Raw genomic sequence first — 25090 nt, 5'->3', positions numbered from 1 at the left:
TATATTGCTACATGTCATGCAGCTTCACCATCTCTTCTTATCTGTTGCATTGGTTACGAGGATCTCATCTTAATCTTTTCTAAAGTAAGGCTACATGCTACATTTATCAGATTACTAGCCGTTAGATCAGCTAGAAAGGTCAGATCATGTGTATACAGGAAATCTTACACTCAGACACATGATTCCTATTAGCTAACCTACAAGGAAGGCGGATTGGATACTACACCTATGCCTCTAGCTATGCATAGGCTGGGACTTCGAGGGGCTCAATGTGATGTTTGGGTTTTATCCACACCGTCCATCCATTTTTTCATATCATTCTAGAGTATAAGTAAAAAAAATGAGGCAAATCCAAAGCTGAAGTGAACCACACAGTGGGTATTAAACACTTACCCTTGAAAACATCATGGGGCCACAGAAGTTTTGGATCAAGCTAATATTCATGTTTTCCCTTCATCCAGGTCTATTTGACCTTATTAACGTAGTAGATAGCAAATAAACATCACGGTGGGGCCCGGAGAGGTTTCAGCAATGGGCGTCATTATCATCACTGTTTCTCGTGGTGTGGTCCACTTGAGCCTTGGATATACCTCATTTTTCGGCATATGCCCTAAAATGGTGTGGAAAAATGTATGGATGGTGTGGATAAAATCCATACATCACGGTGGGCCCCTCAGAGCCCGAGCCTGTGCCGAGCTCAGGACAGGCGAGGATAGTACCCAATCCACGTCCCCTACAGCCTACAGCAAAGGGCAGGTGACATCGATGTCATTTGGAAAATAACTGGGGGCAAAATAGTCATTCGCTCGAAACAAACTAACCGCTGTCTGGACGCGCCAAAATCATCCCAGCACAAGAACCAACCAGAAAAATGACACGCGTCAAGCTCTCATTGGTCAGCCTTCAAGAACCCCGCCCTCTATAAACCCTCTCCTGAGACAGTTACAGGTACTGGCATTTCTTCCTGCAATCTTTTCTCAGTCATTTCAGAGAGAGAGAGAGAGAGAGAATCCTGTTCTTTGATGGAGATGGAGGTTGCAGTTGCAGATGCCACGAACAATCTGGTGATCGGATCTGAGAAGAAAAACCGGATTCAGGTTTCCAACACCAAGAAACCGCTCTTCTTCTACGTCAATCTCGCCAAGGCACTCTCTCTCTCTCTCTCTCTCTCTCTCTCTCTCTCTCTCTCTCTCTAGATTATTCGTGGAGTGAATTTGACTGTTTGGTAGTTCCTTTCCTTGCATGAGAAAATCAGAATCTTCTTTTCAATTTCAGCACAATCGATTGTTTCTGAATCTAGAAACCAAGATTCTTTGGATTCTTGATTGTTTTATTTCATTTTTAAAAATAAAAAATAAAATTGGGGTGGATGGAAATTTGTGTTTTTATCCTTTTCCTTTTCTTGGGTTTGTTTCTTTATGTAGATTTTTTCGTCTATGGCAGTCGAACGAAATCATTGCCTTTTTTTTAACAATTTTTTCTCTTTTTTTTAAAATTACAACAGAGGTATATGCAGCAGCACGATGAGGTTGAGCTTTCTGCCATGGGCATGGGTATGTTCTGTTTTCTCTTCTTTAGTAGTGGTTAGTTTCTGTTCTATTCCACTAACCTTTTCTTGCATTGGATGATTCTGGGTTTCTTTTATTTTGCGGAATCTTGCTTTTTTTGAAGCTATCGTGAATTTTTGATTGGACCACCAGTATGGACTGCACCTAATTGATCTTAGTTGGTGGGACCCACATGCTACAACCATCCCATGGTAGATGGGATAGATTCTCCTTGAAGGAATTTGGAATTATATTATCCATGACCAGAGGATATGTAATGATCTGTGGTTTTGGTGTTCTTGACTGTTGATTTGATGGGGCCCACCATTGGTGACCAAGCCTAGAAATTCCCATCATGGGACTATAGGAATACTTTTATGGGTGGCCTGGGAATGGATGGGTAAGGAAGAAGGACCAAAGTTCTGATTGCTAGGTTCTTCCAACCTGGTAGACTCTGGTGGCATGATCCATGCATGGTGGGGGCCATCAGATCCATGATCTCTGGAGACAGTACTATGGGTCCACTTGCATTTGCCCTGGAATCAAGAATTATTCCACTGGGGAAGTGAAAACCACAGTAGTTGGCTCCAATTTCTACACTCCGAATTCTGGATGATATACTAATGGTTTGGGAGGATCACATTCCATCTGCGCAAATCAGGAGATTTCGAAACAGAGTTCAAGTGATTGAAGATGATCGTCTCTCGATACCATTTGATGGAATTCTATTTACAAAGAAGTAATATTTTTTACAAGAACAAACATCCGCCACACTCCAAGTAGGAGTGTTATGCTATTCTATGCATTTGTAGAGACAGCTTCTTGTCATTGTATCCAATCACTGAACATAATTTTCTTGCGAAGTTCATACTTTAGTTGAGTATGAATTAACTAATTCTTATACTGTTTTTATATTTTCTGAATTAGTTATACGGGTTCCACTTTGAATTGTGGCTGAGTCCAATTGCCCAACTACATATATTATGCATATTTCTGTAGATTGCTATCTTGTATGATTTTTTTATTTTTTATTTTTACTTTCAATTGCAAGGGTATTACTTAGCTTCATGAGCTCTGTAATTAAGATGATTAATAAAATTTTATTCTATCAGCCAACATAGTTCTAAACTTGCCAAGTCAGTCTAACTCAGGCAAATTTCAGATCACCATTAGTACTCAATGACCAATTTAAATGGGAAAATTTAAAGCGTTATTCTTGAAATTCCTTTTGGAGGTGAAGGCATGTTGATGTCTTCATAATTTGCAATGCAGTAGATTATGCATGATTATATTTGTATATGAATTCATATAATAGCTTAAAATATTATTAGATATACCGAGTCATGTCCTGGTCAAGTTCTCCAGTCAACCCAACCGGCACTGTTCTTTTTTGCACTTGTATAGCTTAGTGATGTTTTTGTGCCTGAAGTTTTTCAGCTTAGTTGCACTAATGGATATCTAAGTGCAATCCCTGTTACATCTGAAACAAAGGTTTTAAATGCATGAGATAGTACAACCAAAAGAGTGATCTATGGATAATATTCTATTTTGAAGAAATTAACAAACAATAGTCATCTCCTTTCAGGGAAATACAATCTATGTGACTTGGGTTTGGTTTTGTTGGTATTAAGGACAAGCCAACCTCTCAAAAGGACACTTGCTTGTTCATAGTCCAAACCATGCACAGATCTTAAAAGTGTAGATGATTATATGCAAGTAGGAGATTATTAAAAAAAAAATCCTCATAGGTTATTAACATGATTAATAGAACCAAATAAATGGGTTCGAATCATTTATACAGGTTACAAGATTCAATAGCATTCTTGAGTTATTTGTTATCACTATTATGTTAGCTCAACTTGCTTGCTTTTTCTACCTCAGCGATCACTACGGCCGTCACAATTGCAGAGATTCTGAAGAAAAAAGGGCTAGCTATTGAAAAGAGTAAGCCCAACTTGGGTGGGTCGTTGCCTATCGTGTTCCCTTGTCAACATTTGTGAATTAAAAATAATAATAATCTTTCTTCCATCATGAGCAGGGATTTTGATGTCTACAGTTGACATGAAGGATGAATCCAAGGGCCGTCTCATTCCGAAAGCGAAGGTGGGCACTGTTAATGCTAGTTTTTAATATTTATCATGCCAGATTAATCATCCTTACAATCTTCTTCTTCTTCTTCTTCTTTTTCTTATTAGAAGTGATCAAAATCAAATACCCATGCTTTTTTAACCAGCATGGTTGATTATTTTTGTGGTTTTATCAAAGCGCCCCCGTTTCTTTCAGAAAGACACAAGCATATGCAATTCTTCTCTATGGCTACACTAGTTACATGATCTCAACATCCAGACTCCCGTTTACTTTTTATTTTTGGGAGGTAGCTTTTTGCATACACCGATGTTTGCAGTTGTAATGTTTTTGTTCTTATTTGTTATAGATTGAGGTATTGCTGGGGAAGACCGAGAAATTCGATGATCTGATGGCTGCCGGTGCTACCAAAGGGAGGCAGTTGGAGACAACAAAGCATGATGGCAAACCATAACTCTGGAGTTCCATTATATTCTGACTTTCACTTCTTCTGTTTTTTTTTTTTTTTTCCCTGGTGTCCTGTTTAAGTGATAGAGGTTATTGAATTTTCAAGTAGAGCTGCTGCTGTCATTAACTGAAAAGAGCAGAGTTGAGAGAGGCACTGAGCGTGTAGACATCTTGGGATCATTTCATCTGTATGGCCTTATGGGAGTTGTTGATGATACAGACAACCTTTGGTTTGGTGGTCAGACTGCTGTTGTATTTTTTGATTCCTGTTTCTGCATCTTCCTTTGACTGATGCTGACTGATTGACAGTAAACAGTAAAAGCTTTGGTGATCTTCCATCTTTGTTGTTTAAATCTATATCATTGCCTGTTTGAAGTGGCGTTTAAATCTTTGGATGTTAAATTTCATCCTAAATTAGTTTTCTTTTTTGGTTTTGTTTTGTTTTTTTACTTTTCTTTTCCTTTCCTGAGGCAAGTGAATCTTTTTCCAGTAGGTAATTTTCCCATGTTCTTAGTGGGAACTAGTAAGTTTGCTGGAGGGAAGATATTGATTGGGGGAGAATGCTCTATTTAGCCGTAATGTGAGGGAGAAACAGGGAGAACAAGGTCTACAATCTTTAGACGGGAGACCTTCCTCCATGACCAAAGTGAAGGGGAATATCAATTTCATTCACAAGATATGATTTCAAAGGCATCTTGGGTTTCAGACCTTGCTAGCAATTGGGGTTGATTTGGGAAAAAATTCCACCCCTCGTGGAAAATAAACATGTTCCCAGATAGAGAAATGAGTGGGGCAACCTTGTGCTGGATGATTGTGTGGTTACCCATGATGGAAGTTGCTTCTCTCATATAAACATGTTCCCAGATAGAGAAATGATATGGCTATTGTGCTAGTTAAGGAGGTGCTATTTCAAAAAAGGAGAGAGAGAGAGAGAGAGAGAGAGAGAGAGAGAGAGCTTTTGACAGGGAACCAACGTCATCATCCCAGCCTTTGGCCCAGCTCTATAGGGAATGTCTGCCTATCATTTTAACAACATATTGCACCAGCTCTGTTTCGAACAGAATCTTGCATCACTTTAAGAAAAAAAAAAAAAAAAAATGGGGGCATCTGCACCAATTTGCTAGGAACTCCCTCTTCATTTTGAAACGTATTGATCATTTTCACTCTCAAGAATAGGTTTTTAATTTTCAAAATTCCTCCTTGAAAAACACTTAAACAAGGAGAGAGAGAGAGAGAGAGAGGGCGAGGGCACTTGTTTTTTACAGGATGCCATTCAGCATCCCAGCAGCATATGAAATGTAAAGGACCACTCAAGTCAGTATGCACCTCCTACAGGATGGATAAGAACATTTTACATCGAGAATAAATTCATACAATTTATTGGACCCATACATGCTACTGCCTCCTATACAGGAAAAATCTTTTCCTTTATTAGAAATTTTGGGCCATTGAAGCCAAGGTGTTGTAATGTACAATTATTCACTTGGAAATTTAGTTGAGAGATAATTTCGCCATGGTTAGTGCCAATACCTTCACCCCATTCGCAATATCATCAATGGAGGCAAACTCTTCAGGCTTATGGCTATAACCTGCAAAAAACCATTAATCCATATGATGCTTGGTTCCAAGAAGAGATAGTCTCATGAAAGATCATAATAAACTCGCAAGAAAGCTCCCGTATGGGCCTTTGTCTGTGTAGGTATGCCCATGCCCAGTGCACCCTTTTAAAGAGTCATATGATGTCTTGGGTGGCTACTGAGAACATGCATGCTCATGTTCTTAATGCCAAGCCATACATGCATTACCAAAACATGAAGTTGGAGAATATGCATGAAGTTGGGAATGGTAGAAATGCAGGTCTGGTATGTATAAACGGAAAGTCATGGTTATTATGAAACTCTATCACTATATTTATTCAATATGAATCCATTGTAGAAAAATATGTGGTGAAATGGAAGCAACTGTTAAGCAATTTCAACAGTGTCTGCACCTCTCCAGGTGCTTAGAGAAAAATCACTCTTGGTTTCCTGCAATTATTTGCTATAAAATCTTGAGGGTATAGGGGAGTAATTTCCTCTCCACGACACATTCATGTAATATGATGCCAACACTTTGCGAAGGGAAACAAACAACAAGAGAAGAAACAAGAATAAGAGGAGCACAAACCTTTATAGCATGGAATGAAGATCATGCCCATTGGAGATATTCTGCAGAGAACATTTCATGGTTTAGACATCCTGTGGGAATCCAGAAACCAAGATAAAGCAGATCTAATATAGTCTCATACTGCCATTTCTTGTGAAGTTTAATTCTAAAAGGTATTGATTATGCATGAAAAAATCCCCCCTACAAGGCATCCAACAAGTAATTATTATAACAATCATAATTGTGTACTTCGTAGATTCAGGGGGATTTATCCCACTTGTTCCCCTTCGATTTCTTTCACTATTCCCACCTAGGTCCCCTGCAGGTCCCTAACTTTGGTTGCTTGGCCGGTATAGAACCAGCACTTAGTAAGCGGCGGCGGCGCTCCATTCGTTAGGTTGGAGCTCCGCTCTTCCCCTCACTACAGTCAGCCTATCAACTGACACACCCTGTAGCTAGTGCCTAGCTTTGACAAGTGATGAGAAGACTGCCACTTTTACATCACATCCTTTTCTTTCAAAAAAGATGAGAACGCACCAGCTTTTAGATGAGGGGAAGCCATTACTAAAACCAGGCGTTCTCTTATATATGATACCACCCACACCACCTTGGCAACTCTGAAAAGTGCATGAAGGCTAGTGGAACGTGCAAGTCACGGCTCAGGTCCACTGAAAAGCCGTATCGCCCTATCTATCATCATCTAAAGCCTTATCACAACTAATTGAGGTCTGCTTCACGAATGTTTCGCCACTCCACTTTATTAAGGACCATTTCCTCACTCCTCAGTTAAACCATAGGTCATCAAGCCTTTTCTTACCCGCTGCTACCCCCCTCCTTTTGGGCCTCTCCTTCCACCTTCAATTTTAATCAACTCACTCCTGACCAATGCAGTTCTCGGTCTCTGACTTTGTTGCACATGGCCAAACCATCCAAGTCTACTTTCCCTCATTACCTGTCAGTCATTGTCATCATCTTAAGCCTTATCCCAACTAATTGGGGTTGGCTACATGAATCCTCTTCTGCCAATCTGATTGTTACTAAAATTGCACTCCATATACTCCATTTAAGTCCGACTAATTTCAAATCCTTTAGATTCTAGACCACCCCTCCATAAATCTAGCTCTGTGTTTACGCCCTCCCTCAACTTGTCAATCAAAAACTATGTCATCTGCAAAAAACATAGACCATGGGATCTCTTCCTGCAAATGCCTTGTAAATTCATCCATAACCAGTGCGTAGAGGGACAGGCTCAATGCCAGGAAAATAGCTTCGGTGGTAGACCTCCCCAGCATGAAATCAAACTGATTTTCTGATACATTTGTCTCATGCCTTGGTCTTTGCTCAATTACTCTCAACCAAAGTTTCAAAGTATGGCACATAAATTTAATCCCACTATAGTTAGTCTCTCATTTATTCTTATAAATAGGCGCCATGGTACTTTTCCTCCATTCATCTAGTGCTACACGTAAATATTCTTAAATTATCTTTGATGTTATAATGAGTGTAAATCTCACTACTTGTAGAAGGGTAAATAGATGGATCTTAATCCTCACAGTTTTTTTTTTTTTTTTTTCTCAATGTGTTGAAGAATCAACAGGGCCTCTTTGAACCCATCCAACTTACATATTGCAATGCCAAGCATGCAAATAAGCAACATAGGGAAGTAAGTGATTACATCAATGACATGATGGAGAACTAACTAGTAACTACCAGAATATAGAAGACTACATGCGAACCTTCGGAGGATGAGAATGAATAAATCAGTATTAAATATCTTAAAAAAGAAATGCTTGTAGAAATAGAAAGTCAAATGTCATGTAATGAAATTTCATTTTTCATCAAAATAAAATGATCAGAGGCTTGAGCAAGAAAACAAGGGGCCTCTGTTGTAGATAAACAGTGAAATAAAATGAGATGTGCGAGTTTTATGGACAAACTATATCTTTCTTTTAGTCTTTTTTACCTGGCCATGAAAAGTGAGTCATGGTAGGCTCTGCTAATCATCAACTTATGGCTGAGGTTCAGCTGTTGTGATGCAACTTCCATTGCCTTAATTATTGATTCGTCAGACAAGGCCGGCGGATCCTGATTGATGATTTTAAATTCTGCCAGATTTACTCCACGGTTCTTTCCTATTGTAATAGCAGACTTTTGAATTTTCTCAACTACAGTGTTTCTCCTCTTCTCATCAATGTCTCGTGTGTCTGGAAAAATGAGAAAGATACTATAATATCAGCCATGGTTTGAATAACCCACATTACATACAGAGAGAAACTACTAATATCTGTTATGCAAAAAAGTTCCCATCATCAGCATCATGGAAGACTAGCATAGCAACGGAGGAAACAAACTCACAATAATTCAGAATTTTCTTCATTATTGCCATCATCATCATCATTATTATTATTTTGAAAGGTAAGACTGCCAGGGATTGAACCCTGGGTCACTCACACACACTACACTGTCTCCACCAACTCATCTAATGAGCCGGAGACTCATTATTATAGCCTTCTCCCAGATATTTGGGATCAGCTTACATCAATAATTCAGAAATTTTCTAAGAATGTCCATAACAACAATCAAACAAACACGATTAATTAGAAAGTCATATAAAATGATTCTCCCATTGATTAACGCATGTTAGATGGTGTATTATGGATTTTAAGGTGGTAATCTCTTTAGCACATTTATGCCTACATAGTTTATAGTTCTTGCAAGACTAGCTGTTTTTTCTAATCTGGTGTACTGTGTACAAAAATAACTCCATCCATTTGTGAAGGTATTAAATGTCAACCCAAATGGGATTCTTGGAGTATACAATCGATTGTTCCCTTGTGTTCCTGCATATTTTCAGAGTTTTACAACCCAGTGGTCGAAAGGGAATGATTTCCTCAGAAGAACATAGGATGATGATAACTTTATGGCCTTTAAATGAAAGCCTGTGTTTCGCAGATTTTTTATTTTTTTTTCTTTTCCTAATCTTTTTGATTGGTTATTTCACCAATGTTCGTCACTACAATATGATTTAGTTAATAATTTTTTTCTTCTTTTTGTGGCATGTGCAGCATAGCACTAAAACACAGGTTTTTATTTTATTTTATTTCTTATTTTCTCGGTATAACACAAATAGGAATTCAGCCATGAATAGTCACTAGCTTAACAAAGAACTTAAAGGGATCTTTGTCCCAATGCACTGTCGCAGGAAGCCTGTTAGTTGCAATTTTTTATTTTTTATTTTGAAAGATGGGCCTGTTAACTAAACTTTGGTAGACAGTTCAGTCCAACATCTTTTGGAGACTCAACTTGATGTTGGCCCAACATCTTTTGGGGACTCAACTTGATGTTGGTATTTTTTGTACGTGGGGATATTCTACTATAGTCTGAAAATACCGAAAGCTGTTGCCTTGACCATCAGTTTACATGCATCTTGAAGAATTTTTCTACAAACTCGTTAAAACTGTCTCAGACGATCCTCAGTTTCATATCTAGATTCAAGAAATACTATTCAGTTGACTATTGAACTATTATCCACAATTCTAACATAACACAATGAGCCACAAAAGGACATCATAAGCAGGGGACCAAACATTAAAGGCATTCATTCTAAAGGAAAGTTAGCAGTTGTGTTGTAGATTTAAGGCAGTTGGTGAGGTTTTTGTTTTTCCTGTTTGACAACTAAATACTCATAGTGGGAGACTATCAGCAAACACACAAAGAAAAAAGAAAAAGATAGAGAAAGAGAAGAAAGAAATCATGTTGATTCTAAACAAGTGTCAAAATCAACGTGTGTCTATGATGCCAACCAATCCTTATGAGACCTAGCACCAAAACAGAAGTAGCCAATTATAAGATTTAATCATTCTCCAATATCATAGCCCCTGTCATCATCATCCTCTCATTTTCTGCCTTTCCCATCTTTGGATGCTTGGAAGCCAGAGAATTAGGAGAAAATTCAAGAAAAAATCTTTTGCAATCTAGGATACATAAATGAGCCTTTATTCACACTTGGAACGAATAAGATCATCATCATCAACATCATCTACGCCTCATCCTAATTACTTGGGGTCGGTTACATGAATCTTGTTTCGCCATTCCGCTCTATGAAGGGCCATACCTTTAGTAATGGATCATAGGTCATCAAGTCTTTTCTTACTACCCCCATCCACATCCTTTTGGACCTTCCCTTGCCATCTTAGAGCCTTCAACTTGTACCAACACACTCCCAAATGGCATAGATCTTGTGATGGAGGACAATTAACCACTTGCTCTAAAAGCTCGAACTGTTAGAATATGGCGAATTAATCCCTTTATCACATAGCCCAGGCCCCACATCGCATGGGTTAGGACCTCGGCCGAACCCCCCTCATGGGCCCCAAATCACATCGGCTGCTCGCCCCGAGTGTGTCCCCACATCCCACGGGCTACCCCACTCGAGCCCGGTGTGCAATGCCCCTGCATTAATCACCCCCGGTGAGGAGTCTCGAACACGAGACCTCCCTCGTGGGCCCCAAATCACATTGGTCACCCACCCTGAGTGTGTCCTCGCATCCCATGGGCTAACCCCACTCAAGCCGGTGTGAAATGCCCCTACATTAATCACCCTCGGTGAGGAGTCTCAAACACGAGACCTCCCCCGTGGGCCCCAAATCACATGGGTCACCCACCCCGAGTGTATCCCCGCATCCCACGGGCTACCCCACTCAAGCCCAGTGTGAAAATGCCACTGCATTATCTTGGTCTCAGTTGCATACGACCGAACCATCATCTTGTTACCTATTGATGCTACTCCTAAGTTTCCTTAAATGCACTCATTTATAATTCTATCCTTGTCTTGCCATTCATCCATCTCAACATCCTGATTTGAGCTACGCTCATCCTATGAATCTGTTGTTTCTTAACTGCCCAACATTCTGTCCCATAAAGCATGGCTGGTCTTATAGATATCCTATAAAATTTCCCTTTCGATTTGAGTGGTACAAGATGATAACATAAAACTCTAGAGGCAAATCTCCATTTCTTCCACTCAGCGTGAATTCTATGGGCAACATCCTTCTCAATTTCTCCACTCTCATGAATTATTGACCCAAGGTTTCGAAAGTGATCATTTTGGAAAACTTATTGGTCAACAATCTTAATTAATTCCTTGTTTTCACTCCTATTGTTACTAAAATTGCACACTTGGTTTTAGTTTGACAAAATTTAAATCCTTTAGATTCACCCCTCCACAATTGGTTCCAACAGGTAAACTATTCTATTGAAATTTATACCACAGAGGCTGCGGTAAACACCAACATTAAAATGTTTGAAATCCGGAATTAACCTCCATTACCCATTTGAACCCTGAATCAAGAATTGTATGGGGTTTGAAATCAATTCATATGGCTTATTATTCCCATGATTGGTTGTTTCAGTATCAGTACCCACAGGGAGTTCGAAGGTTTGTGATTTACACATCACCAACAGAGTTAGCCAACACAAGGGCTCCAATTCTAGATGCATTTTTCTGACATCAGATTGACACACGAAGATCATCCAACGCGGTCTAAAACTTTGTACACATCGACAACGTCGAGTTTATTCTTTCAAGAAATGAGACATTCTGGATTCATGGGTTCCATCAGGAGTGTGTGGAGAAGTATCCAAAAGGTGCAACTACATACATATCCATCCAAGTGGGATATCCAATCTTGGACTTGAGCAGACAAAAGCTTTCTCCATCAGAAGGATGAAAACAGAAAGAATGGCATAAAAGGAAAAGAGGGAAAAAAGAAAAGGGATATGAGAAGAAAGCATGGAAGAAAAACAAAGGGGGATGGAGAAAATGAAAGTGTGACAGGAAGACGTTGATGATATCATAAAGAAATCTGTGCAATGAGAAGTAGGCCTCTGCATATGCCCTTTTAAAGAAGAGAAATATTGGACTCACTTCATCAGGTCCATGATACTCCGTAGATCCACGAACAGGCAAATCCTCAACCAGTTTTTATTATGAGTATTCTAAGGTTCTTGGATAGTACCTGCTGTTTTAGCATGCTGCTAAGCAATATCACAAGTCCTTGTTGACTAAAATACTTCTTAAGGTAATAATAACAGATAGTAATTCCCCCACACGAACATGACGATAAAAAAATGGGATTTTTTAGAAATCATTACCTCAATAATTGGGTTTTTCATTTCAGTATCTTTTTTAATAGACTTTGAAATAAGGTACCTTAACATTTCAGATTTTTGCATCTCCAGTACCTTCCCCCACATTTATCTAACGTTTGCTTGTTTAAGTGATTTTTTTAGTAAATGACAAACATACCTTATCTATAAAATGCCAGCAAGCCTGAGTGTCCATTAAATACCAATAAATCAACTAGGTAGAGCATCATTCCAGAAAGGGTCCTTGTTTTTATAAAACAGTACCTCAGTACTGTTGCATTCCGGCACCTTTTTCAATCCACTTAGCAATAGGTATCTTGAGTAATTCTGCTTTTCTTGCATCCTGGTACCTTCCGTCTAATTTCTTAATGTCTGTTAGCTTAAATGGAGGCTTGTTGTCACTTTATACATAAGGGTATTTTAGTAATTCGCTTAACACAACCATTTAAACCAGCTTACATTACATAAATTTGTTGAAAGGTACAAAGATGAAAAAAAAAAAAAAAACTGAATTATCGAGGTACCTTATTGCAAAGTCAAATAGAAAAGGTATCAGAATATACCAAAATCTCAATTAATGAGGTCTGATTTATGAATCCCTAGAAAAATAGAAGAGATGATCTTATATTCCTAGCAATTATCGATCTCTTGAATATGGCACCTGATTTCTTTAAAGTTACATGGGAGGAATGACAATGCACTTGAAAACACTGGCATATGCAAGCAGTAAATCACCAGAATCATATATGCTCCTATTGGTAATCAAAACAATTAGACAAAGCCTGTTCTTGCAAGCTAATCAACAGGATTTCCTTGTAAGGAACTAAAAAGTCATACTAACTATTATGCTAGGAATCAAAGATAAATATCTTGAGGATGAAATCTGCACAAATTTTTTTGAATACGCTTGTAAAAGTAGGCAGATTGAAGACTGCTGAGTCATAGTTGAAGCCTGACAGCAACAGAATTCCAAAGAGTGCTGTGTGGCCAGCATCACACATGCAGCTTGCCAATTTCCAAAATAGGAAGGGAAGCCAACGAGTAAGAAACTTTACAAAATCTAAAATAGAATTAACATTCTTCCTTTCTGAGGGTTATTTTGATCATATGGATAGACACAAGCATTCCAATGTATTTTTAAAATTCAGGGTAGTTCTCTGCCAACATGAAGGTCTTTTCGAGACGTGGATGAAACAATGGTGCAGATAATTCACCCCCACTTAGGACACCCATATGGACATGCAGCTTTGTAAATCTTGTGAACTCCGAAAAGGATATTGAAACGCGGTACAAGTGGAAATAAAGAAAAAGATGAACATTGACAGTAACATAAAATTGCTGGAAAGCAATTGCAGCAGTGGAATACACAATTAATCGCCATATAATTAATGAAGGCATCTTATACAGAAAACAGAATTTCAATGAAGGAATCCTTACTGAACCCATGTCTTGTTTTTTCTCCTTCAAAATCACAAATATTAAAATTATCCTGGGTCTTACTGAATTTTATTCACCAAAGAGAAGAAGCATACCAATTTCTATGTGTGCTTTACTTGGGATGCTATTGATCGCTCCTGGATGCAGCTCCATAATTCCTACCAGAAGCATGAAATTGTTAAAGGAAAGCTGCAACATGGAATACTTCATTGGAGATGGATCTTAAGAAGTCTCAATCTCTTTAGAGCACGGTTATTAGGATGATACATTTTTGAGATGTAACAAAGATCAGAAAGTTCAACTAATTTGAATAAAGATCTAACAATAAAGAAAGTTGCAGTTTCTGTAACAGTAAGAAGCCATATCATTGAAGAGAACTTTAAAAATAAAGCATACCTACAGTACCAACGGTGTCTACAGAACCAGATTCTAACACATGCTTCTCAACAGCAAGTGCTAACTCTGCAGCTGCCAATCCTGCATCATTTCTGTTCATGACAATCAATGATAAGATTACTAATCTTGTTTACATCAATGATAACTAGTCTTAAGGAGGCGTCTATGGACATATAACATATTGCTAAAATGAGAACAATGAGCATGAAAGCTGATGTTTGTTCAATTACCATTCCTTTACAGGGAATGATGGAAAAATATCATCATTTTATGTAGGACATCGTTCCTTTTTCCATGGCTAGAGTTCAGTAACCACTTCCAAATTAATTGACTCATGAATATTCTTTATAGCAATAACTTCTATTAAAAGAAGAAAAGAATATTCATCAAGATATTGGAGGCAATTCCCAATTCAAAGTGGATCCATTTAAAAAACTTTCCTTGGCTAGGGTTTCAGCAATAACAATTGCCTCTCTACGCACATGGGTAAACAATATGTTTATGGGTGTGTTTGGTTACACCAAATTTCATGAAATGAAATGAAATTTTGCACCAAATTAGATCGACTAATACTGAAATATAATGAAATTTCTTGATAATTGGTGCAACCAAATGCACCCCAACTTAAGAGGACAAATCATGGATTCCAAATAGAAAAAACAAATACCCATTGTCAGTTGTCACAGTTCACAACAACGGTCAGAGGCTCAAGCTAAGATAGTGTAAAAAAAATAGGATAAAAGTGATTACTAGTCTCTAAGACATACTCCAAAGGTGAAAATCACCCTTTTTAAGATTTCTATAGCTGTTGATTGGTTCCCTTTGTAAAATCCATCTCACAAGCATGCAACTTATTGTCTTTTGCACATATCAAACAAGTGAAAAAAGGAATCCTTATGCATTGTTCTATGAAACTGGTAATGCTTAGGGTGTGTTGGTTGCCCCAAATTAGACTGGAAAATCATGAAATTTAATGATACCTGCTGCAACCAAATGCACCCCTAATCACAAGAAATTATGGCATTTAATAAAACTGAAGTGTACAAACCTAGATGGCATTAGGACTGCTCCTGCATGGCCTCCGTTGCCTTCAAAATCCACCTTGATACTTGCCGGTGCAGCAATAGCAGTTACGATACCAATAGAAACACCTGGATGCCGGTATTTCACATTAACAACAATGTAAAATGGGGAAAGAAGAGGGCTTTTAGTATGAGATTGAACTCACCTTCTTCTTCTAGAATGGGACCCTGCTCTATGTGTAACTCTAGAAAAGCAGAATAAGTCCCCTTCTTTACAAACACGGTAGATAGATCCACTTGATCTTTGGCGTAGCCGGCAGATCTTGCAGCATCAAGAAAAGATATATTTTGACCATCTACTGTTCCCTTGAGAGCTTGAGAAAGTGGCTCAATCCCAGCCATTAAGCGGCTGCACATTTGGGGTAGCATATATGAACCTCAAGGCTTAAGATAAGCATATGGATATAACCGATAACAAAAGGTAAGCATATATACAGTAGTAACTCATGCTCCCTTTGCAAGACATGAGCTGTTTGACATCACCATCATTAACAAAAATAGTTCATGCTTAATGTTGAGAACATCATAATCAATGCTTGAAGATAAGAATTAACAGTAGTGGTGAACAATTACTTATTGTTATATTGTGAACAATCAAAAGCTTGGTTTCACCCGTGGGCCAGAATCACTATAACTCACCCAAAGCATACATGTTTCAGGTGTGACTCAGTTCATTCTCCAGAAAAACAGAGTCAACTTCCACAAGTTCTTACTTGGTTTTAAGTCACAGAACAAAAAAAGCCACTAACAAGAAAATTGTTATCTCCTCAAGCCTAAAGTAAAAAAGAATTAGCATTTGTGAAAAGAATCTAGGTCCAGACCTTCCCAGGCAGCTGATGCCATAACGAGTAGGCTCTTCCGATGTGAACATGATCACCTCCAATGTTCTTCTGGGCTTGAAACCAGACCTATGAAACAGCTCAGTGAGAACAATACAGTCAAAATATAGCTGTATAAATCTAGTTCTTTGTGATAAAATCAAAATGGAAGCTGTGTTCCACAAAGTTTCTATACTTTCCATTCGTGCGAATATTTCAAAACTTTTGGTATTTGGATTTAACGAATGCCAGTCAAAGATCAAATGCTCAAGTACTATGACAGGCACCATGGTGGGATAGTTGGCAGGATATCAAAGAGAAAAAGAAACCTGTTTTGCTTTTTATTTTTAGTTCCACAAGCAAATGTGTGTCACCACAGTTAACAGCACAAGAAACGGTGTGAGAAACAGACACATGAAATGTCACATTTTACGACAACTGTAATAGTGTCAAACCAGAAGCGTGAAATGAACATGGAAAATTGGAATGGCAAATGTTGGCATTTGACAGGGGTTATCCATGTTTCTCGCCATGATTTAATTGCATGCGTGCAATCTGAGTGAAGGATCTAGATGTCATTGGGTGAGTAACCCAAGAAAATAAGAACTGGAAGATGGAAAGTAGGATTGCTGGTTTCTTTCTGAATCTGAGTCGAAGGGATAAATAGATTGACAGCTAAATTTCTTAAGCAAGGAGATGTGAGAGAGAAAGTATCCAATGCTTTCTGGGCGTTGTCAGCTTCATCTGATTCTCTTATATGTGGTGATTCGGTCCATCTCAACTGGTTTTTCCAGTCTGCAACAGTGCCATTGTTGGGTTGGATGTAGCATACAGAAATGGGATCATCTATACTATAGACAAACATAATAAAATCATTGTGAGGCCAATGACTTTCAATTTTTCAGATAGACAAGTTAACATTTTATCTTAATGTTCCTTGGTGTGCTTGAAAAAGATCGTCTTATGGTGTGAACTTTAACAGTACCCAATTCATCTCTATGATTCTTAATTGTAGATTGAGAGTAGAATTTCCCAGAATTTTAACCACGTAATCCAAAAGCTGAAGACTAAGCCACTTTGTATCATGTATAGAAGCAACTATGAGACTGTTTGCATATGAACTGAAAATCAGGATTAATCACTTTTCCAGTTTAGCGAAACTGATCCTCTGGGTGTTTGGGGTGGCTTAGAAAATGGAAACTGCGTGAGACATGTCACTGCTTTCCTTCTTTAGCACCCCAAATCTCAAGCTTATCCCTTGTCAGCACTCCGCACAACATCTGGAGGATCAATCTTGTTTTTCAGCAGAACCAATCCTCTGGGTGTTTGGGGTGGCTCAGAAAATGGAAACCTCATTGCAACGTTCTCCATTTGCTAGCTTTTCTGCTCCAAACTCAAATTCATCACGTGAGCTCCAAGTTCGTTAGTACCCAAAAGTGCCTTGAATATTTGAACATTTGATGCCGAGAAGAATAGTTGCAAGGAAGTTTGTATCCTCATATTTATCTCATAATATGATTCTCTAGAAAAATAGTTAACACAATCCAGGCAAGTTACACACCTTCTCAATGCATTAATTGCCTCTATTGCACCCAAAACCCCAACAACACCATCATATTTTCCCGAGTATGGAATAGCATCAACATGAGAACCTGTTGCAACAGCCCCAAGTTCTGGCTCATAACCTTCCCTACAAAAATTTGCAGAAAAAGAAATAAAATATTGAACATGAAATCTTATGAATCATCATCATCATCCTCATCTAAGCCTTATCCCAACTAATTGGGGTCGGCTACATGAATCCTTTTATGTTTGGATTCATGTTGGAAGTTATGGCACAAGTTTCACGCCAGTTGCCAACCTGAGGCAACCCTCTTATCTGGGCTGGGGACTGGCAACAAGAGCATAAAACTCCCACGGGCACAATGTAATAAACTATTAAATAGGTTGATTACAATCAAGCACTATCTAATAATATGTTACATAGGTTGATTGCAATCAAAGAGTTAGCTTATGAATGCTGATCACATGTACTTGCTTTAATTGGCCATGGATGCAGTTTTTCAAGAAAGTAATTGCATGGTATCATTTCTAGATTAATGGGGTCAGAAGTTGTGGAATCTGGAATCACGATATCCAGTTTCACAGTGGAAAATGAATAAATGAGGCAAAAAAGAAAAAAATGCATGGTTTTCCAAAATAAATACAATTCAACACCTCATTCCTACTTCCATCAGTGGATAGCCATCTGTCTACTTACTCTACTCAAATACAATTTCTGTTGAAATCTTAAATCTTTACATATCACTGCTTGCAGAACATTTTAATACAAAGTAGGAAAAGAAACAAAGGGCTCCCGATTATGTAGAATATTCTTAAGGGTAGGTTTTGTTATCAAGAACTCAATATCCATACACATGTTACACATGCATGAGATGAATTCTGGATTGTTCATCTACTATACCCTACAATAGATAGTCCACATGTCAGCATCACATTCACAGTAGTCAGATGATCCTAGTCATTGATTGAAGATTTTTTTTTCATATCGAGCATCAACCATTGGTCGCACTTTTCCTAACTTCCCATTGTAATCCTCTCTCTCCTATTCATGATAGGGCCCAACAGATGCTAGGTACGGATCTCATAAGCATGTACCATGTGTCTGGATACTGGATGCTTGATCAGTAATGCAACAGAGCTGGGACTTCTCTCTACTAATAATATCATGAGAGATGCCTCATAGCAAGATGTTAAATGCACAATTCATGCAGGTGCAAATTAAGACTCCACAAGAAACTAAAAACACACAGGCTGGGAATTCTCACTAGAAAAGCTAAAAATTGCAACTATCAGCATACCAACCATGCAAAAATTTGTGGACAACTATGTAAATTTCACACCCATAATTGAAGCCCTCAGCATTGACCAAGAAGTGTGAATTCTAGTAAGGTAGACTTTCTGAAGAGATAAGAACTTTCTTATGATCATGCAGTTATTGCAGCCAATAACATGTCACTTCATCAAGTAGTGAATTAAATAATCGGAATCAACGTAAAATGTCGGAATCTATCTAATATACATTTACACTTGAAAGATTTTCGCCCACAATACAAGAAATATAAGTTTATCAATTATTGAAGGATTAAAAAAGTACAGAATTCTAGAACTCACCATCTACCGAATATGTTACCCACGGCATCCTCTCTAATAGAGAGACCTGATAACCCCAATAGGTTCTTGATATACCTGAAATTAAAATGATAATAATAATTAATAAATAAATAAATCCAAAAGGGATATAAGCGGAAGATAACTAAAGGTTGCCAAGAAGTGCATTGCATGTATGCATCAATACATGGAACACGCATATATTCAGTTGAAGTTAGCTTGAATTCCATCATATGTTTATGCATCCAAATTCAGGCATTGTTCATTAGTTCGCATGTGATTAGAAACCAAAAGGCTAAACACAAGTAGAAGCCTAAATGAAAAATCACGTGCATTGGGACCTCTGGATATTTTGCAATATTCACTTAATATTTCACTGCATAAATGTGTTCAGTTTCTGTGAAGAAAAAAGAAAAAAGAGCTTGTTGGCGGTTATGCTTGTAATAGAACATAGAACAGAGATTTAGTACAAATAGAACAGAGATTTAGTACAAACATTAAACTTTTCAGAGTTGATATTCTTGAAGCAAGTAATAATCGTCTCCACCATAACTTATTTGCTATAAATTCCCAATTATCCATAACCAATGTTGCCGAGAGATATTTGTGTGTAGAAGGTGAAGAAAATGATGATGAAGTATCATCTAATTGGTCGCTCCTAATAGAGAAACCCAAAGCAACACAATGGAAAATTACAACTTCTAAGAAAGTAACCTTTCTATTTGTGATCTAAAAGTAGAAGTTTAATAATAGAATTACAGAAATAGTCCACTTTCAACTGAAAAAAGTCCAAAGATTGGTGGTTAGGATCTTCCAATCAAGGAGATTCTTGAGGGCATGGTCCATCCATGGGGGATGCAACAGAGCAATTGTGTGGATTACTAAAGCACGGGTCTCACTTGTCAGAATTGAGAATCATATAGATTGTGCAAAGCGTCATGTTGCATTCCGATAATCCTCTTTGAGTATTGCCACATTTAACTCGTTTATTGTAATCAAACTATGTACTGGACTATTAGATAGCATTGATTGTAATCACCTATGTAATAGCCTATTACATTGTGCTTGTGAGAGTTTTGTGCTCTCATTGCCCATCCCAAGCCCGGATAAAAGATGGTTTGCGTCGGGTTAACAGCTAGCATCAAACTTATGCCATTACTTCTATTATGAATCCAAACAATATGACAATGCAAACTTATTTGAGAGAGTGGAACGGTGAAACAGGATTCATGTAGCTGACCACAGTTAATTGAGTTAAGGACCATAAGGCTCAGATGATGATGACGATGGAGTATTGCCACATTTGGAAGATAGAAGGAATTATGGCCGTAAACCTAACCATCGGATAGGCTGCCGTATGGTGAGAGTAGACCCCCAAGACTTTGCGCGATCCATCATGAAGTAGAGCATGGTGGTCCAGGTTTTTTAAAAAAAAAATTGATCTTTTTTTTTTTCATACTCTTTCATAACATAAATATCGGAAGGAGACTTCTAGTGTGGAAGCAAAAAGGTTTGTGACGCTGAAATGGACCCCTCCTAAAAAAAAACGTGTGTAGAAATAAGAATTAAACAGATTTCAAGAGAAATAAATGATTCAATGATCTGAAAAAATAATATTACTATTATGGTTCAAGAGGAAGTAGCAGTATCCACTCAGACACTATAGTGGAAGTGTTTTGAGGACAATCCAAACCGCTTTACTGTACCCTTTTTTACCTTTCATGATAGATTGGCTAATATAAGGAAAAACAAAAAAGGAATTACATTGTGAATTGGTCTTTTTCTTTTTCATATGAATCTTTTTTTTGAGCCTCTTTTTAATTGTATGACGTTTATTGACTCTACTTCGCCATTTTTGCAGTACAAATTGTTTACTTCGGATTCCAGTTGGGGGGGGGAGGTTGGATGATAGGATTCTTGATTATTCAGGACCTGATTGAATCATATCTAATGGTCCATCATTTATAGTCAAAAAGAAGAGTCACAAGAGCTTTTTCAAACCAGAAGAGGTCTTTATCCTCTTTATATTAGGCATCAAATTTAGGATATTTGTAGACGAGTAATAATGGGCTTTTCCTTGCCATTCTATCCAGTGAGACCGTTAGGTGTAGGTAACCCATCCCCTGTCTTTGTTTCTATTGCATTCTATCTCGTCATATGACATTCTCTTTCTGACTTGCTCAGGAAATTAAGAACATAAATCCAGTAGCCCAAACAAGATGCCCAAATAGGAACATCCATGAGACTAATTAAGTTCAACCTTTTGGGGCCTCTCATGAGACTGATTCCATTTACAAAGTTACAAAGGATGAGTTTGGGAGGAGCTTCTCTTTCAAAATAGAAGTTGTTCTACACTTCGGAATAATTTCTATTTTGTAAGAGAAGCTGCCAGAAGTAGCTTCTGGTGGTCTTACCAAACACACCCTTACTATTAGAGTTATGTTCATTTGAAACAATACACACTTTCTGATGCGGACAACAGGCCATTTAAAGTATATCAACGCAGGAGGCGTGCGTTACCCGTGTCAATGTAGTTAGATGATGGATACGGGTCGGGTCTCTAGAGGTTGAAGACCTTACACATGTATTTGTGACATGTGTAAGTTGCTTAGAGGAGACATTTGGACCATTGGATCGCGAGGATGGTGTGATCGGACCGTTGGATCGTCACGGCCCACCTTCATTACACCACCTTCACGGCACTATCATCGGGGCCCATCGGGCATCTTAAATTTACATTTAGTTTATGAACATTTGAATTAATTAAGTTTTGAGACAGTTTGTGCACAATTTTGTGCGAATTTCTTTTTTTTAAAACTATTTTTTAGTAGGGGTATTTTAGTAATTTCATGTAATTATGAATTTATAAGAGTTGCCCTAAACCCATAGCATGTTATGTTATGTTTATGAAAGAAAAAAAAAAAAAAAAAAATTTGCTTTTGACGATTTCGTCTTCTACTTCCAGTGATTGGAAGAGGGCGTGAGGCCCAGGTAGACGATTTCTCATCCCCTACTTATTTCTCCTTCTCTCTTTTCTCAAGGTACTCTTTTCTTTAACCCCATTCTCTTCCTTTTCTCCTAGAATCTTTAAATCTAGAAGCCAAATCTTGTTTCTTTTTTTATCTAAATCATTAGATCTCAAAAGATTTTCATCCCCACATAAAACCCATCACCCAGATCTAAATTTGAAGAACCACCAATTCTTTTCTGAATTTTCCAGATTTCCCAATCCAGGAACTTCCTATTTTTCTGGATTAAAAAATCTACTTGGATCGTTAGACAGACCTATTACAAGACAAAAGTTCTATCTTTCGCCGGATCCAACTAAATTCAAATTTTAAGATTCAATATTTCGTGTTTGTGATGGATGGCCCTAATCAATGCTATATTAACCTTATTTCTTTCTTGTGTTTATGATGTATAAGGTAGGCTGATATTTTATTTGTTTTTTAAAGATTGCATGAATCTGCACCTTTCAAATACCATGTTCATTTAAGGTTGGATTAGGCCGTCCTACATCACTTTCTACACATAATGCCTGCTCAAATCATCTTATATATCAAACTAATCCCAAATGAGAAGAGCATTAAAAATCTGAAACCCATATCAACTTCCTTCTTCTATCACTACAAGCATGCAAACCAGGGATAAGGCCAACCTGCCATGCACCCAATCAATGCCAATCATTCCAAAACCATATCCACTAATCACATGAAAGTCATTACCTCCAGAAGCTTTAAACAGTCAGGGAAGTTCAATCCCAAAACTGACAGAAAAATCAATAGAGGAATACATTTAGCACCCAGTCTAATTTTCAATTTCCATCGCCATTGCCTTGACAAATCAGTTCTAACATACTTAAAATGAAAAAACTAGATTACCTCCGCGCCAATACATCTTTCTCACTGTAAATGATTCGAGTTACCGATGGGGCTGGCGTATCAGAGAAAGTAGAGAGTTCATCGATCTACACAGTGTAAATTACGAAACCCACTTAAGAAAGTCAATGAGATGAATGAAATTATACCAATTAACCTTTTCGAAATCCACATGCAACATTTGAAAAGAACCTCTTCTTTCATAACCAATCGCAAAGTTCAAACAAACAAAAAACCAAAAGACCCAAATAACAAATTTACACAAATTCCTTGAAATCACCTTCAAATCACAACCTAAGGAGAAGACTCTGATGTGCACAAAAAAAATACAAAAATCCTGTTCTACCAAATATATATATATATATATATATATATATACACACACACACACACACAGAAAAGAGCTGAAAAAACTTTTTTTTTTTAAATCCGGTTTTCTACTGAGAACCTTTTTTTTTCCTACCAGAATGCAATATCTGGAAAGAGGGGGGGAAATCTCCTATCTTATCTAAACTTCAAGTTACTTGAAATCACAAACCCAACAACAAAAGCTCATTTTCTCAAAAAACCATCTCAGCAAAGAACCCAAAATATTAAAATAATAAAAATTTCTAGTTTCTACCATACCAAACGAACTAAAAAAGAAGTTCTTTTGCTTTCTCGCTCTCTCATTCCTCACCTGCCTCTGTAAGTTTTCCTTATCGACTGATAGTGATAAAGAGTCTGAAATGCATGAATGGCGTTCAGATGGGTATCCTGAGAAATCTTCCATGGTTTTGATTGTTGGGTCTTCATTGCTTTGTGCAGAGATTGCAGACAAGAAGAGAAAAACGGGAAGAAGATGTGAGAACTTCAGAGCCATCTCTCTACCCTTTTTTTCTGGTCCCGTGGTCTCTCTCTCTAACATGCGTTTCTACTTTCTAACTTGCCCCTTGGATTCGAACCGGACCGGTTTTTGAGCCCTGCCCATCTCGCACGCGGTAAAGATCTAAGCCGTTCATGATGTGGACCTAGCTTTAAAAAAAAAAAAAAAACACACACGCACACACACAGCCACGCACGCACGCTGTAGTGGGATTTCACCGCCTATGGGTACTCGAACGCTTGACCAGGTGTTGAAACTCCAAAAAGCCTACACCGGAGCAACGGCAAGGCGAACGGCTAACATTTGATTCATATCAGTAGCATACCTGAAGGCTGGACGCGGATTGCGTCCTACCTCCGCCTGGGCAGGTCTCTATGGGGCTTACCGTGATGGAAGTAGGGAGGAGTTTGGTTGATAGGATTTTATATTTCTCCACTCAGCAGTTCCATAGTTGTTATAGAAAATGAGTTTGGTTTACGGCTATTTGCTAGCTTTAACATTTCAGAAATTCTACTATCCAAGGGGGCTTTTGGCGCACGGGATTATGTGAGATGGAATTGCATTTGGTCCTGTACCAATCAACTCAATATTTGAGAAGAATGGAAAAGCTTGGAATTATATTAGATAGAACTGCTTTGGGTCTAGTGTCAATTCCACCCAATAATAGCAAGTTGTGTAGGTCTTACCATGATGGATGGGCTATATTCACATCGTTGACTCATTTTTTGAAATTATTTTAGAGCATGGGCCAAAAAACCAAGTAGATCTAAAGCCCAAGTGAACCCTATCACAGAAAGCAACGGGGATTGAACACCTACCATTGAAAACTCCTTTGGGGCCACATAAGTTTTAAATCTACCTCATTTTTAAGCCCATGCTATAAAATAAGGTTATAAAACATACGAATGATTTAAATATAACACATATATGTTATTCTCGATAATTTTAAATGATGGTAAGCATATCTATTTCATGTACAATAAACCAAAGAGTGAATCTCATCTCATTACAAACATGGAATTAGGCTTATCCCCGACAATTTATGTCATATGTAATAATTACCGTTTTAGAA

The 25090-nt window shown here is 37.9% G+C and overlaps 2 protein-coding genes across 2 annotated transcripts; one reads left to right on the top strand and one right to left on the bottom strand.

Moving 5' to 3' along the window:
- The first annotated feature begins 952 nt into the window (after positions 1-952).
- On the top strand, positions 953-4417 carry LOC131248988 (uncharacterized protein At2g34160-like). Its single transcript, XM_058249524.1, has 5 exons — positions 953-1145; positions 1505-1553; positions 3429-3491; positions 3586-3650; positions 3982-4417. Exons 1-5 carry the CDS (start codon positions 1023-1025, stop codon positions 4084-4086), a joined length of 405 nt encoding a protein of 134 aa, XP_058105507.1. The 5' UTR covers positions 953-1022; the 3' UTR covers positions 4087-4417.
- Positions 4418-5373: 956 nt separating this feature from the next.
- Positions 5374-24066, bottom strand: LOC131248987 (ureidoglycolate hydrolase). The gene is made up of 12 exons (XM_058249522.1): positions 23833-24066; positions 23157-23242; positions 19279-19353; positions 17666-17794; positions 16108-16194; positions 15433-15635; positions 15253-15355; positions 14205-14296; positions 13904-13966; positions 8188-8428; positions 6246-6286; positions 5374-5668 (listed from the first exon to the last, which is right to left on the bottom strand). Exons 1-12 carry the CDS (start codon positions 24058-24060, stop codon positions 5571-5573), a joined length of 1446 nt encoding a protein of 481 aa, XP_058105505.1. The 5' UTR covers positions 24061-24066; the 3' UTR covers positions 5374-5570.
- Positions 24067-25090: the final 1024 nt, after the last annotated feature.

Source organism: Magnolia sinica, chromosome 6, assembly GCF_029962835.1.
Source record: "Magnolia sinica isolate HGM2019 chromosome 6, MsV1, whole genome shotgun sequence".
NCBI lineage: Eukaryota > Viridiplantae > Streptophyta > Magnoliopsida > Magnoliales > Magnoliaceae > Magnolia > Magnolia sinica.
The sequence above is the reverse complement of the archived record's forward strand: the minus strand, read 5'-3'. Positions and strand labels throughout refer to the sequence as shown.

Bases quoted from the DNA above. Each gene is read 5' to 3' on its own strand.
- LOC131248988 (XM_058249524.1), top strand. From the start codon at position 1,023: ATGGAGATGGAGGTTGCAGTTGCAGATGCCACGAACAATCTGGTGATC. The intron at 1,146-1,504 runs GCACTCTCTCTC...AAATTACAACAG, and splicing joins TCTACGTCAATCTCGCCAAG to AGGTATATGCAGCAGCACGA. The intron at 3,492-3,585 runs GTAAGCCCAACT...CATCATGAGCAG, and splicing joins AGGGCTAGCTATTGAAAAGA to GGATTTTGATGTCTACAGTT.
- LOC131248987 (XM_058249522.1), bottom strand. From the start codon at position 24,060: ATGTTAGAGAGAGAGACCACGGGACCAGAAAAAAAGGGTAGAGAGATG. The intron at 19,354-23,156 runs GTAATCTAGTTT...TTTTAATTTCAG, and splicing joins AAAGATGTATTGGCGCGGAG to GTATATCAAGAACCTATTGG. The intron at 15,636-16,107 runs GTCTGGACCTAG...CCAAATGTGCAG, and splicing joins GGCATCAGCTGCCTGGGAAG to CCGCTTAATGGCTGGGATTG.